Genomic DNA, 13,253 nt, shown 5'->3' with positions numbered 1-13,253 from the left:
AGGTTAAAGGGAAGATTTTTTTCTATTTTGTACTTTGCACAATCAACATACAAGGTCATAATCGCTGCCAAATGCCCCACATTCACATCATCGTTGCACCAAACATTTAAAATCGATTCAATTGTTAAAGATATATTGGATTGGTTCATTTCGATCACATTTCGTACAACAGAATCCCACGGCTCATTAAACAACGCATTTGACAAAGATCTCACTTTTTGCATAACAGATGACATTTTTTCAAGAGACACATCGCTATCGGGTGCGTACAGAATCGATCTCTCTAAAATTTCTGCCCAATTATGCACGCCGTAATAGCGAATAGTCAACTTTCGGAAAAGATTCCCCATTTTTTACAACGTATACCAGGTGTAGATCAGATCTATTGTTCTAGGGACCAGAGAACCTCTCCAGCCTCTGTGTGTTACTTCTTCAATACGGTCGAACACATCAGACTCATTAGCATAATCAATCAAGATGTGTCGTGCTGCTGATGTAATCGTGGTGATATTTCCGGGATATTTCATCAATTTCAGCACACGTTGGATTGTAGAGATGAATCGGCCGTTAAACAGTGTAGCTTCGATTCCTGAAAAATTTCTAGCGAGATAGAAAGATTCTTGTTCGGAAAAGATGCATGAATGTCTAGGCTGCATAAAATGCTCGGTGTTACAACCTACACAGATTTCTTTAGCATATTGTATCATCGCAAACCTCAACATGTAACTAACTGTTTGCTTGATACAATCGTAAGAAGCATCATTCACCCATTCGCGAGGCGGATAATTCCAAAATAACTTCTCCTCCTCGGCTGATCTATGTGGAATCGCGTCAGCAGCGGCAATCACCGCTATCAAATCTTCATCAGAGATATGCAGGTGACGGGTTCTCGGCAACGCACCCCTTGGAGATGAGGCAACCGTAGTAGCGGGTGAGTTAGGAGGAGTCATCGGAGGTAACAGTCCAGCAATATCTCCTTCGACAACATCTTCCATGCATGCTCCTTCATCACATGCCCTCGACTGCTCGTCATCAGTCGAATGACCGGCGGCTAAATTAGCCTGTCCGTATTCCATATGCGCCGTGATATCCTCTCTGTCAAACTCCACCGACGCGTCTTCATCAGCTGGTACTCCTTCATCAGTTGGTACTCCTTCATCACACGCCTTAGACTGATTGTCATCAATCGAATGACCGGTGGCAAAATTAGCATTTTCGTATGCCACAATCGCATCGATATCTTATCTATCATACTCCAACGAAGCTTCTTCACCATTTGGTACGGAGTCGCGGTAGCAGCATTGCAAAACAGCTTCCACGAAGGGCGTCTCCTTTTCACCAGTCGGTGCGGCCTCGCTGGGGGAAGTTTCCAAAACAGCTTCCATAATAAGCGTCCCGGGAGTCGCTCCGCCATCTTGATTTGTTGTTGTTGATTCCCCGGCGCATGCGTCGTCCATCTCGCAGCCTTCGTCATCCGAGCATTCTGGACCGGATTCAATGAGAATCGGACCCTCGTATGCTGTCTGGACGCCAACCGATACTCTGTCCGCATGCAAAGCATCTGTTTGCACACCAACGGATACTTTGTCCGCAAACAGAGCGCGTCTCAGAGGAAGGGCGTCGGGTCGAGACATTTTTTTTTTTAAAAAGGAGGTAGAAAAAAACTTTTTCTCGGCGAAAAAAGTTTCTGTCCAGCAACAGTTGATGTGTCTCTCCTTATATTAATGAAAAGACAGCTAGAAGAAAGGTGGGAGGGATCTTGGAGGTGGGGTATTGAGGAGGGGAGGCATGGGGGCGGTGGGCTTCAATTGACACGAGGAAGGGAGAGAGGAGGAGGGGAGGGGTGAATGGGGGATGAGGAGTTTTTTTTTGTTTTTTTTTCTAAAACGGCCGCTATTCAAATATCAAGGGTTTTTTCGTGCCTACAAAATTAACCCATTGACGACAAGAATAAAAGAGCTCAGTAATCTTTGCAGATTCCTTAAGGCGTATTTTCTCATCCCATTCACATAATGGGATGGTAAGGAGTCTATAGAACACCCCGCATTCAGTATTAAAGCATTCTAGCGTTAAATAAAAATGATCAGGATTCTTACATTTATCTAAAGGGACCATGCAAAGCCCTCTTTTCTCCTCATCCTCAGCCTCATCCCCCAAACTCTGTTCCGCATTCTCATCTTGATGTTGTTTCATTACTTGACGATCATATTCTTCGTCTTCCTCTTCCAACGTTTTCATTACACGAGGTCGTGTGGTGTTTTCACTATTCAGCATATTACAATGTTCAATCATCACTCTAAAATACCACCGTCCAAAATTCGAGGTACGTTGTAGCCAAGTAAATATTAATTCCCCACCTTCTGTATAAGAAAGAATAAAATCTCTTATGACTTTCGGGATAAGTTCATTCAGCACGGCCCAGTCATTAGAATTCAGCGTAAACGGGCCGTTTGGAAAAATATTATCATTCCCATCATATTCCATGAAAAGGAAACCTCTCCGATTTTATAATAAAATCGATACCCCCAAGAAGTTTTTGCATCCAGGGCCCAGCGTACTTCCGTCTCCTTTGTAGGGCGTTGAAATCTCCGTAAAAAGAGCTGCTGTGGTCCAATTCTTGGTTTTAAAAAATGTCTCACTTGTAATGTCACAAACGTTTCCATAATCATGGTTCGCCCGTCTCTCCTCAGACCTCAAGGTATGAATGTGTTCACGCCAAATTCACTGTCTGTATCGAAAAGCCCCTCCTACATATTTTTTTCTTTTTTTTAAAAAAAAGAAAGAGTCGAGCCTTCGTCATTCTTTTTCATTCTTTTATTCATACATCTTATTCCAATATAAGTCTGTTATTGAGTCTGTGTATGTGCGCGCGCGCGCGTATGTTTTTTAACATCTGGAAGGAAAAAAAAAAAAGCTCATCCGCATCGCCCAAGTCTAAAGACATAAAACAATCGTCACCCCCACGTATTTTTTGTTTTTTCTATCGCTTTCCTGACCATATGCGGCGTACAAAGAGGTAACTCACATCTCCTTTTTAAAATATGACAAAGATCTTTTGACCTTGACACCCCCAATTCCTCTCTCTTGGGATAAATCAATCATATCGGCCTACCACGGCGCTTCTTACATTTTTATCAAAAGCGGTCCTCTATAATCTTCGGGAGGTCTCTTCCCCCCTAGAGGGTTATCACGGTCGATTCATTTTTCATCGGGCTGCACAGGACATACAGACATCCAGCCAGCCATACGACCCCCCTCCTCGTCGGCCATTTCCTTCCCACCACCATCACCCCCCCACCCTCCCCTCATCCACATGTTGCACAGGAACACACAGGCACATACAGGCGCACGTCTCTCTTTGAAATCCTATTATTTTTATCGTTTTTTCCTACATCATCAAAAAAAAAAAGTCTTTGATCGTGACCTCTTGACCTCCAATCCATCATTTTTATCGTTCCCTTTCATCCTACGTCATAACAGGCCTTTGATCGTGACCTCTTGACCTCCGATCGATCATTTTTATCGTTTCATCCTACGTCATCAAAGGACATCAAAGGACATCAAAGCGAATCAGGTCGTAAATCAAAATTTTGATCGCGACGGACTAAAAGTCCAGCTATTAACTCTCTAGTGTCCCTTAGAACTGGTCTGGTCCTGGGATAACAAACCATGAATTTTTAATGATTTTTTTAAATCAGCAATAATAGTCGAGATTTAAATTTTCAAATGAGTTTTATTTTGAAATGCAACATCAGATTTTGTTCAAAGTAGTTTGGCTGGATACCTGGGGCGGTGTAGTGTCCCTCAGAACTGGTCTGGTCCTGGAATAACAAACCGTTATTTTTTTATGATTCTTTATTTTAAACCCTAAAGCAGGTGTTGATCAGTTTTTATTTTGAAGGTGGCCAACGCAGGGGCAGTCGGCATGTTACCGTAATGCACAGTATTAACAATCGTTGGGGCGGCTGGCTTGACTTCGTCTTTTCGAGTGGCGGCTGGCTTGACCGCAGTAACTTTTCTAGTGTCTATAAATAGATCAAGTATCGGCGCAGGCAGGAAGTGACACGCACTCGCCCTCGCCACGCACGTGTGTGGGGGTGTGTGTGTGTGTTTGCGTTTAGATGACAAGGCCACGTCTGTCACGCCAGCTTGGCCGTCTTCTACTGCCGCTGGTCCGGGTCCGGGGCGGGCTCGGGTCCGTCGTGGCCCGGCGCCGACATCTGCATGAAGAGCTCCCTCAGCTCGGCCATGTCGTCGTCCGACGGCGGCGGCGCCGGCGCTCGGCCGGCGGGGTTGTGCTCGCACTCCTCGATGAAGTCCCACAAGCGCACGTTGTTCATGAACTGGCGGGAAAAAACAAACGATTGAAGAGAGCCAGTGATGGCGACAACGATGACGGCGGCGGCGGGCGCTGACCCGGACGCTGCCCTCCGAGCTCAGCTGCTTGCGCGGCTTCTCCGCCTCCGCCCGGCTTCCGTCCGGGAAGGCGTGCAGGTACAGACACTTCCCTCCGAAGGGGCACGAGCCGCGACCCTGGTCAAAGTACTTGCATGCATGCATTCGACACCTAACCTAACACTATTTTACATGACCAGAAATGTAAAACATCAAAAGCCTGGAGAATTATTATAAATGCTTGCAATGACAAGGAATTCTTCATTGGCCAATGAATGTAAGGTACAGTACATGAAATTGAATAAATAAAATAAAGTAAAATAAAAGTCTACATGAAATGAGCATATTAACTAAAAAAAAAAAAAAAAAAAAAAATGCTGTTAGAATATAATGAGCTACATGAATTGCAGTTGTTCCAGAAATTTACCAATACGCTGTGCATTTCAAAATATGGAAAATAGACATACAGGTTTGGGCCAAAAGTAGTGTTACAGAGCAGGTATGTGTTGTACACAGCTAAAATATCTGATTAACTCAATACCATGATGTTTTGTTTTGTTTTTTTGTGTGTGTACTGACATTGTCCCCCATTAACATTGCAACATTCCTCAAACTCTCCCGAACACATAGTATGATCTGTAACACTACTTTTCGCCTACTCTATGATGTTATTGGGGCAAAATTAAGGAAGGCTTGTCCATTGATTGTGTGAACAGACTGCAGTAAAAATGAAGTCACTTCAATGTTTGCTGGTTTTATTAAGTTTTACATGCTCCTTGACTGCACAAGTACATGTTATGGAGTGAGGGCATGTTCCCACCAACGATGATATCATATTCTTCAAAGGCTTGCTGAGGAAAGTGAGGGAGGAGTCACTCCATGGCTTCAGACACCTGGTCAGCAGGTCCTGTGTAAAACAAGTGGTGCTTGTACATGTGACCATTCCGTATTGCTTCACACAAAAAGTTAAATGTAGTGTGCAATGCCGTCCATATGTAAATGACATACCAAGACGTCGGCTGACTTCAGTTTGTTGCAGCTCAGATATGGTAGGTGGAGATACTGGTGGTACAACACCAAAGCCTTCTGGGGTCCTCCATTCAAGTGTCCTCATTCGGGGCATTCCAATTTGGCTGCTGACTCTCCCCTTGACATTTTTTTTTCTTGCAGGTCGGTGATGTATTTAAACGGTGCATGAATGCTTGTATACATCAGAATATGGTTCTGGAACCCCTCAAGTTTGGCTGTTGATCTAGTGTGACACAAACAAAAACAAAATTATAAAATAAAATAAAATAATTGATGATACTACTATATGTCACCAACTTTCCAACAAAGCCCCCAAAATAGAGGTAAGATCTTTAGTTTTTGGGCCGAAAACATTGTATTAGCTAGATAAAAGTAACTTGACTGCATAGAATATGCAAAGGCTGCTTGCTTGTCGAGTTTCCGTGGAAAACGTAGCAGCCTGTAAATTCTTGTGCACCCAATTACACAATGGACCAGTACACACTTGAGTGAGAGAGTTCAGACTCTAGCAGTGCTTACGGTACAGCCAGCATTTAAGTCCAGAAAGTTATTCCCTGCCGAAAATTAATTTCGAGAACACTATTTTCACCAACCACAACAAAAATAATAATTTTCAACTCCTCCACTAATACAGTATGCTTTAGATTCTCCATTGAAGTTATGGGCAAATATACCTCCGAAATCACAGTTACATTACATTACACAATAACTTGCGCATTTACTCTAAATATAACGTGCCAGCGGGAATATTTTTTTTTTTTCAAAGCAAGTAGCTACATAACGAAATCGTTCGAGTGGTGCGGAGTTGCTAATCAACAGCTACAGTGATCGTAAAACAAAGGTACGAACATCGTATTAATTAGTACGGTGTATACTTTTTCTCTCGCTCTCAAAACGTAAACACAAATGTACTCTTACTTACCGGTCAAGTAGAAAGCAGTCGAAGGCACCGGCACGTCCCAAACCTAGTCTGTTCCTCATTTCTCTCCATCTGGCAAATGCGGCTACAATATAAACTCTTGTTTTGTCGCGCTGAAATAAAATAAATTCCCAAAGCAATTGTGATGCTTGATAATGCTCTCTTCGGGGACCGGAAACTCTTCTTCTTCGTGTATATGAGGTCGCCATACAAACCGGAAGTGCGTCTGCAAAGGCGTTCCAAAAACGCGTTAAGAAATGGAGCGCTGAAATTTGTCGTTGACGGCACCCATAGCAGAAAGATGGCGGTGAAACATGGGGGACACTAGCAGGCGAGGCGCGGTCATATAAAATAATTAGTGATTTATATACTTACCGTTATATTTAAAAAAAGTATGTTTATGCGATACAACATATCTTTTTACTTACTACTAACACAAACATTTGTTTTTTTTAAATGAATGACTTTATTTCACCACTAGATGCCACTGTATAATACTGAATGTACCTTTAACATGAAAATAAAGTTGTTTTTTTATGAAAAACTAAATAGGCAGTCTCTCTTGACTTCTTGTAACGTAAATACTTTTTATAAAACAAAAAATAAAAATCTATCCAGGTTGAAATTGAAAATCCCCTTAATTCCTCTATTGTTTGTTCCGCTATTCCAATTCAACTCAAGTTTATTTATATAGCGCTTTCAAACAGCCTGAACTGTCACAAAGCGCTTTACAGAAAGACAAAAAAAAAAAAAACATAAAACATTAACACCAATACAGTACAATCACAACAAATCAACATTCTTCCATCCCTACATATGCTTTGATGTTTGAAGCAGTTTTTAGATGAAAGAGGACAGAATCAGCCTCCTTTCAGCAGTTGATCAGAGACGTGATCTCAGCATGCATGACGTCACACACATTTGCTACAAGCTAAGTTTGCTTATAAGCTCGCTCATAAACAAGCAGCTGCTTCGTTCGCGATGAGCACCATACACACAAAAAAGAATGGTCCAATTTTCCAGTCCCATCCAAACTGCCTCTCCTCCATGCGCCGAACCACCATCCACTCCACGACCCGCGTACACCACCGCGCCCAGCGGCGACGTTCGCGTCCTCATCCATCCAAGCTAACCGGCGTAGACTGTCCAGTGGCGCCGACATTTCCTCCGAGCAGAAGGGCTGTGAAAAATGCAGCCTGTTTCCTGGCGCAAAAAAACACAAGCAGGTGCACGGTGGTGCAGTCGGATGGCCCCGACACTCCCCATCAGAAACCGTACCGGTGCAGGCATGCAGCTGAATGAGCGCAACCGCCAGACACAGACATTGTCCCTCGAAGAATATCACGGCCAAACCGCCGAGAACAGTCCACTCCATAAGCGCCATCCATACAGCTCACCAGCGCAGACTGTCCAGCAGCGACAACTTCTCCGTGCAGAGGGGCTGTGAAAAATGCTGCCTAACCCCGGGTTTTCACTGGATGCGGTTGCGGTGCGGTTGCGGTGCGGTGCGTCTTGACTGCGTGCTCCGGACGGGTCAATTTTTTTGTCAATCCACACCGGCTCCGCACAGCTGCGGTCCGGCAGCTCCGTCGCCGCCCACTTCCCAACGTGTCTCGCGGGACCGCGCGCGCGCGATCATGTGGCTTTTCACAACGAGAGGTGGACTTCTTTTTATTTAACATTTTCTTCGTCTTCTGCTATGTGATTCCATGCAGCATCCTTTTTTTGGTTGTCCTTGTAAAGTATATTAATAACGAGAGTCGGGTCAGTGCGGGTCCACTCTTTATTTCTGTCTTCCGCGTCCGGCTGCCGCTCAGTACGGCAAGCGAGACGGGCACAACAAGCAATCGCGAACATCAAACTCACAATACATTACAGTCCTTATAAAAAGGATGTGCCGTGTCATATATTATTTTGTGGTTTTCCACCTCCAATATAAACCTCTCCTCGTCCATGTTCGCTGGTGTCTAAACCGTGAATGAGCACATGGCCCGGCGGCGACGCCCACGTCACGTTTTGATGAAAAACTTGCGAAATAGGAGCTGGCGAGTGTTTTATTCTGAAAGGTAACCGGAAATTTATTTTGAAACTGCCTCGGTCTTCCTGTCCCGCTCGATGTGTTTTGTGCTAGCTTGCCATTTGCCGGAGGCCTACCGCTGCGGCGTCCGGCAAAAATAGAAAATAGGCTATCCTTGCGGAAGGCTTGCGGCACGCCGCAGGCCTTCCGCAGTCGACACGCAACGCACCCGCAAGCGGTGTAAACTGCACCATTCGAATGAATGGAATCTAATTGCTTGCGTCGCCGGACCGCACCGCAACCGCACCGCAACCGCATCCAGTGAAAACCCGGGGTAAGTCTCCTGGCGCAAAAGACACAAGCCACCCACAGGTGCCCGGTGGGGAAGTCGGATGGCCCCCACACTCGCCCAACAGAAACCGTGCTAGTGCAGGCACCGACACCGTCCCGCGAGGAATATCACGGCCAAACCGCCGAGAACAGTCCAGTCCGAATCGGGCCCACACAAAAGACGAAACGCCACATGACAAAAGGTAATACAAAGACGGCTGCTGCAGCTCACAGCGCCATCAACAAACAGCCAAGACAAGAGAGTCGCCAGACACACCGGCGCACGCCATCTTGTCGAGGCAAAAAAAAAAAAAAAAAAAAAAAAAAAAAAGTGTACACGAGTCGACTCGTGCTTGCTGAAAACGTGACTTGTCTGACGTCACGTCCCCTGGCGAGAGGGCGGAGACGACCTCATCCCATAATGCTTCACGGACCAGTTGAGGATGGAAATAAATTATTTTTTTACCACTTTTATGGTCCATAATGTACACTTCTTTTGTTGCGTTGTGTGCCTGTTGGTTAATAAAACTAGTAGTAAAAGTATCATCACTTTTGTTTTGAATGTGCAAACCATTCACGACCAGACCATGGCGGCAGTTGCTTGTGACTGTTAAAACGGTGAGATGTTTTGTCTTCTTCATGAAAATGTGGAGTAACGCATTGAATCTCTGGACAGTAACTTTAATCAGACTACTTTGTAGAATAAAGTAACGCGTAAGACTACTTTTTTGAGTAACGCGTTACTTTTATATATATATTCACACCCCTTTTATATATATATATATATATATATATATATATATATATATATATATATATATATATATATATCTTCCAGGATAACCTACGCAAGTAAACAGTGGGATGTCTTCAGCTTAGCATGCAGGCTAACACCCAATTGCTAATTTGCTACTTCAACCAATTGGGGAGGGAATCGCACGCATTTTCCCTTAAAGAAACAATGTTTCACCGATTGATCACTCTGACAGAGGGAGAGTGAAATACACTTGTGTTTTGTTGGGTAGCACGTTGACGGAATGGTGAGAGAATAGTGCGCCCATGCACGCGTCTTTAAGCGTAAAACACGTTAAATTACAGAAATTGGTAGCGGTCCAACGCAACAATGTCTGTTTAACCAAGTTATTATTACTATTATGATGAAGTTATTTTACTCTACCTTTTTCTGCAATGATTGGGTCATCCCAAGTGGCAGAAAACTACATGATGAGGTGTGTCCTGAAGCCGTCTTTCACAGTTCTCTTGTAGAGTGTAGCTGATATTGCTGTCCTAGACTTAAGATCATAAGATTATCAATATTATCTATTGTAACAATAATCATAATGATGATAAGGTCTACACCAGAGGTGCCCAAGTCCGGTCCTCGAGAGGCCCTATCCAGTCTGTTTCCCACGTCTCTCTCCTCCAACGCAGCTGAATAAAATCAAGCTCAACAGCTCAAACTTTGCAGAAGCCTGATAACGACCTTGAGCATGAATCAGGTGTCTTGGTGGCGAGAAACATGGAAAACAGGCTGGATAGGGGCTCTCGAGGACCGGACTTGGGTACTCCTGGTCTACACAAACTGCATGATATTCAGGGATGAATAGTTTTTCTTATATGGCAATAGTTGTTTTTTTTTCTGTAGTAATAAGTAATGCCACAGCCTAGTTGTGAATGACAGGGTTCCTGCTATCACGTTAAAATATAAAAATAAAACATGTAGGTAATAAAACTACAAGCTTTCTAAATGCTATAAAAGTAATGTCATGTGGACCTCACATTTAACTTTTTTCCCCCCCCCAACTCTTTATTGCAGATTTTAGTGTTGGGGTTTGCATTATTAAAAAATTTGATGTCAACAATTTAACTTTTCCTGCAAATGCATATTGGCTTCAAATATCGGTTATCGGCCTCCTTGACTACAGATAATCGGTATCTGTATCGGCCCTGAAAAAGCATATCTGTCTATCTCTATAAAAAAGAACACAAATGAAGAAAAGCAAAAGTTATGAAAATTAAAAAATGAAAATGAAATTTACAAGTGAAGAGAGAAGAATCTGGTGTCGTGACATTAACTCTTTTATTACGCTGGGGACAAAACACCAAGGATAAAAGCCAGCACGCACACAGCGGCTCAAACTTTTCTAGTGTCTATAAATAGATCAAGTATCGGCGCAGGTAGGAAGTGACACGCACTCGCCCTCGCCACGCACGTGTGTGGGGGTGTGTGTGTTTGCGTTTAGATGACAAGGCCGCGTCTGTCACGCCAGCTTGGCCGTCTTCTACTGCCGCTGGTCCGGGTCCGGGGCGGGCTCGGGTCCGTCGTGGCCCGGCGCCGACATCTGCATGAAGAGCTCCCTCAGCTCGGCCATGTCGTCGTCCGACGGCGGCGGCGCCGGCGCTCGGCCGGCGGGGTTGTGCTCGCGCTCCTCGATGAAGTCCCACAAGCGCACGTTGTTCATGAACTGGCGGGAAAAAACAAACGATTGAAGAGAGCCAGCGATGGTGACAACGATGACGGCGGCAGCGGGCGCTGACCCGGACGCTGCCCTCCGAGCTCAGCTGCTTGCGTGGCTTCTCCGCCTCCGCCCGGCTTCCGTCCGGGAAGGCGTGCAGGTACAGACACTTCCCTCCGAAGGGACACGAGCCGCGACCCTGGTCAAAGTACTTGCATGCCTTCTTGCTGCACACACACGAAAACATACGGGAGCGCTGACAGCAAGTGCATTTGCCGGCGGGTAGTGTTCATTTCGTCAGCACACATTCTTCACCAGACTAAAACTAGACTAGACTAAAACCCTGATCAATAAACAATAAGTGGGACTAAATCAGTCTGCATTTTCGTCAACTAATGAAGACGAGACGAATATGTACTTCACTTCATAAAAACTGGACTAAAATCTATAGACATTTTAGTTCAAACGAGACAACAATTTTATGACTTTGTATTAAAAAAAAAAAAAAAAAAAAGCCAACGGGTATAAACTTCCCAAAAATAACAGGGAAGTCCAAACGTTTTCATTTGAGGGCCACATTCAGAAGGACGCAAGGGCCACATAATGTTATGATGAGAAATTGTGTTTAGTCCTAAAAAATGTACAAATAATTTATTTGTGCTTTTGCATATTTAGAAAAACTACAGTATATAAACCAATTTAATTTGTAATATGGCAGTAGGGTTATTATTTATAGTTTTGGAATTTTTCCATTTTAGTTAGTTTTTATTAGTTTTCAGGGAGGCTCTGTTAGTTTTTATTAGTTTATTTCTTTAAAAAATGCTTAGTTTTGTTTGTTCGTTTCAGTATTAGTATTAGTCTTTTTTTTTTTTAATGTGTATTACTTGTGCGCAATATTTATAAAACACCATGGGCGCAACGTCATCTGAAGGTGCTTTTTTATTGGCTGCTGCTAGATGACGTCACTTCTGTGTGACATACAGTGGTACCTCTACTTACGAAATTAATTGGTTCTGGAAGAAAGTTCTTAAGTAGAAAAATTTGTAAGTAGAGACGCATTTTCCATGTAAATGCCCTAATCCGTTCCAAGCCCCCCAAATTTCAGACATAAATGTTTTATAAAGCATAAAAATGCATCAAAACATGTAACAAATACATGTTACAATTAGATTATTGCACAATAAATGAGAGTTGTGCATAATGTAAATAACAAAGAATAGAGTAAAGAATAAAAATGATGGTCATTTACCTTTTTAACTGTTGTCCTCATCGTTTTTTTGCCCTCTGGTTCATGTTCTCCTCCCTCAGAAGTGTTTTTTTTTTTTTTTTTTGCCTGGTGTTTTGTAAAGAACTGATCCATGGATGTTTTTGTTTTTTGTTTTTTTTTTTAAAAACAATCCTTCGTGAATGTCCAATGCAAACATCATCTTAGTGAGCAAACGCCCGACTGGTGAACACTTTTTCCGGGCGATTTTTTTAAACAAATTCTGAAATTTAATGGAAACTTCCGGTATGGCGAGGCATCTTTTAAAAAAAAAAAATGCCCGTCTCGTCGCAATTAAAAACTTACTGTGCCTTCATCAATCACCAATTGTTTGAATGTTTGCACAAATTCGTTGGCCGTTAGTTCATACATTTACGAAAAACTATCGTAACACCTCATGGGCCGCGGGATGAATGATGAGGACGCTGTATAGACACCGATCTAGTATAAGCTCATACCTATGGTAGAGGTTCCTCTTAGCCAATGGGATGCCAGAAACATGCACAAACACCGATCTCGTATTTACGCTCATAGGTACCTATGGTAGGAAATAGCCATAGCCGAAAGTATGTTGCGTTCGGTAATGTATTTTTACCTTTCGTATCTAGAAATTTCTTTCGTAACAAAAGGCAATATTTTCCCGTTGAGGAGTTTCGTAACTCGAAAATTTCGTATGAAGAGACGTTCGTAAGTAGAGGTTCCACTGTACTTTCATACGTCATTATTCCGGTTGATATCAAAATCACATTTAAAATCATCCCCAAAGGCTCATGCATTAAATTAATTACCAAAGACTAAAATGAAGGACATTTTTTGCTATAATTATAGTTAGTTTTAGATCAT

The 13,253-nt window shown here is 43.2% G+C and overlaps 2 protein-coding genes and 1 long non-coding RNA gene across 3 annotated transcripts in view; all 3 read right to left on the bottom strand.

Annotated features, from left to right (window-relative positions):
* Window positions 1–3,961: 3,961 nt before the first annotated feature.
* Window positions 3,962–4,746, bottom strand: LOC144004970 (E3 ubiquitin-protein ligase makorin-2-like). The gene is made up of 2 exons (XM_077502732.1): window positions 4,417–4,746; window positions 3,962–4,343 (listed from the first exon to the last, which is right to left on the bottom strand). Exons 1-2 carry the CDS (start codon window positions 4,558–4,560, stop codon window positions 4,161–4,163), a joined length of 327 nt encoding a protein of 108 aa, XP_077358858.1. The 5' UTR covers window positions 4,561–4,746; the 3' UTR covers window positions 3,962–4,160.
* Window positions 4,747–5,133: 387 nt separating this feature from the next.
* On the bottom strand, window positions 5,134–8,048 carry LOC144004971 (uncharacterized). Its single transcript, XR_013279475.1, has 2 exons — window positions 5,404–8,048; window positions 5,134–5,302 (listed from the first exon to the last, which is right to left on the bottom strand). It is a non-coding gene; the product is annotated as an uncharacterized LOC144004971 (long non-coding RNA).
* A 2,708-nt stretch (window positions 8,049–10,756) lies between these two features.
* mkrn2 (makorin, ring finger protein, 2) overlaps window positions 10,757–13,253 on the bottom strand; it is a 32,156-nt gene continuing 29,659 nt past the window's right edge. Inside the window, exons 9-10 of the mRNA XM_077501995.1 lie at window positions 11,229–11,373; window positions 10,757–11,155 (exon numbers count right to left, since the gene is read on the bottom strand). Of these exons, the coding sequence (XP_077358121.1) occupies window positions 10,973–11,155; window positions 11,229–11,373 (328 nt within the window). The 3' untranslated portion in view covers window positions 10,757–10,972. The remainder of the gene's footprint in view (window positions 11,156–11,228; window positions 11,374–13,253) is intronic.

This window comes from Festucalex cinctus, chromosome 17, assembly GCF_051991245.1.
Source record: "Festucalex cinctus isolate MCC-2025b chromosome 17, RoL_Fcin_1.0, whole genome shotgun sequence".
Lineage (NCBI taxonomy): Eukaryota > Metazoa > Chordata > Actinopteri > Syngnathiformes > Syngnathidae > Festucalex > Festucalex cinctus.
This window is presented reverse-complemented; position numbering and strand designations above follow the sequence as displayed.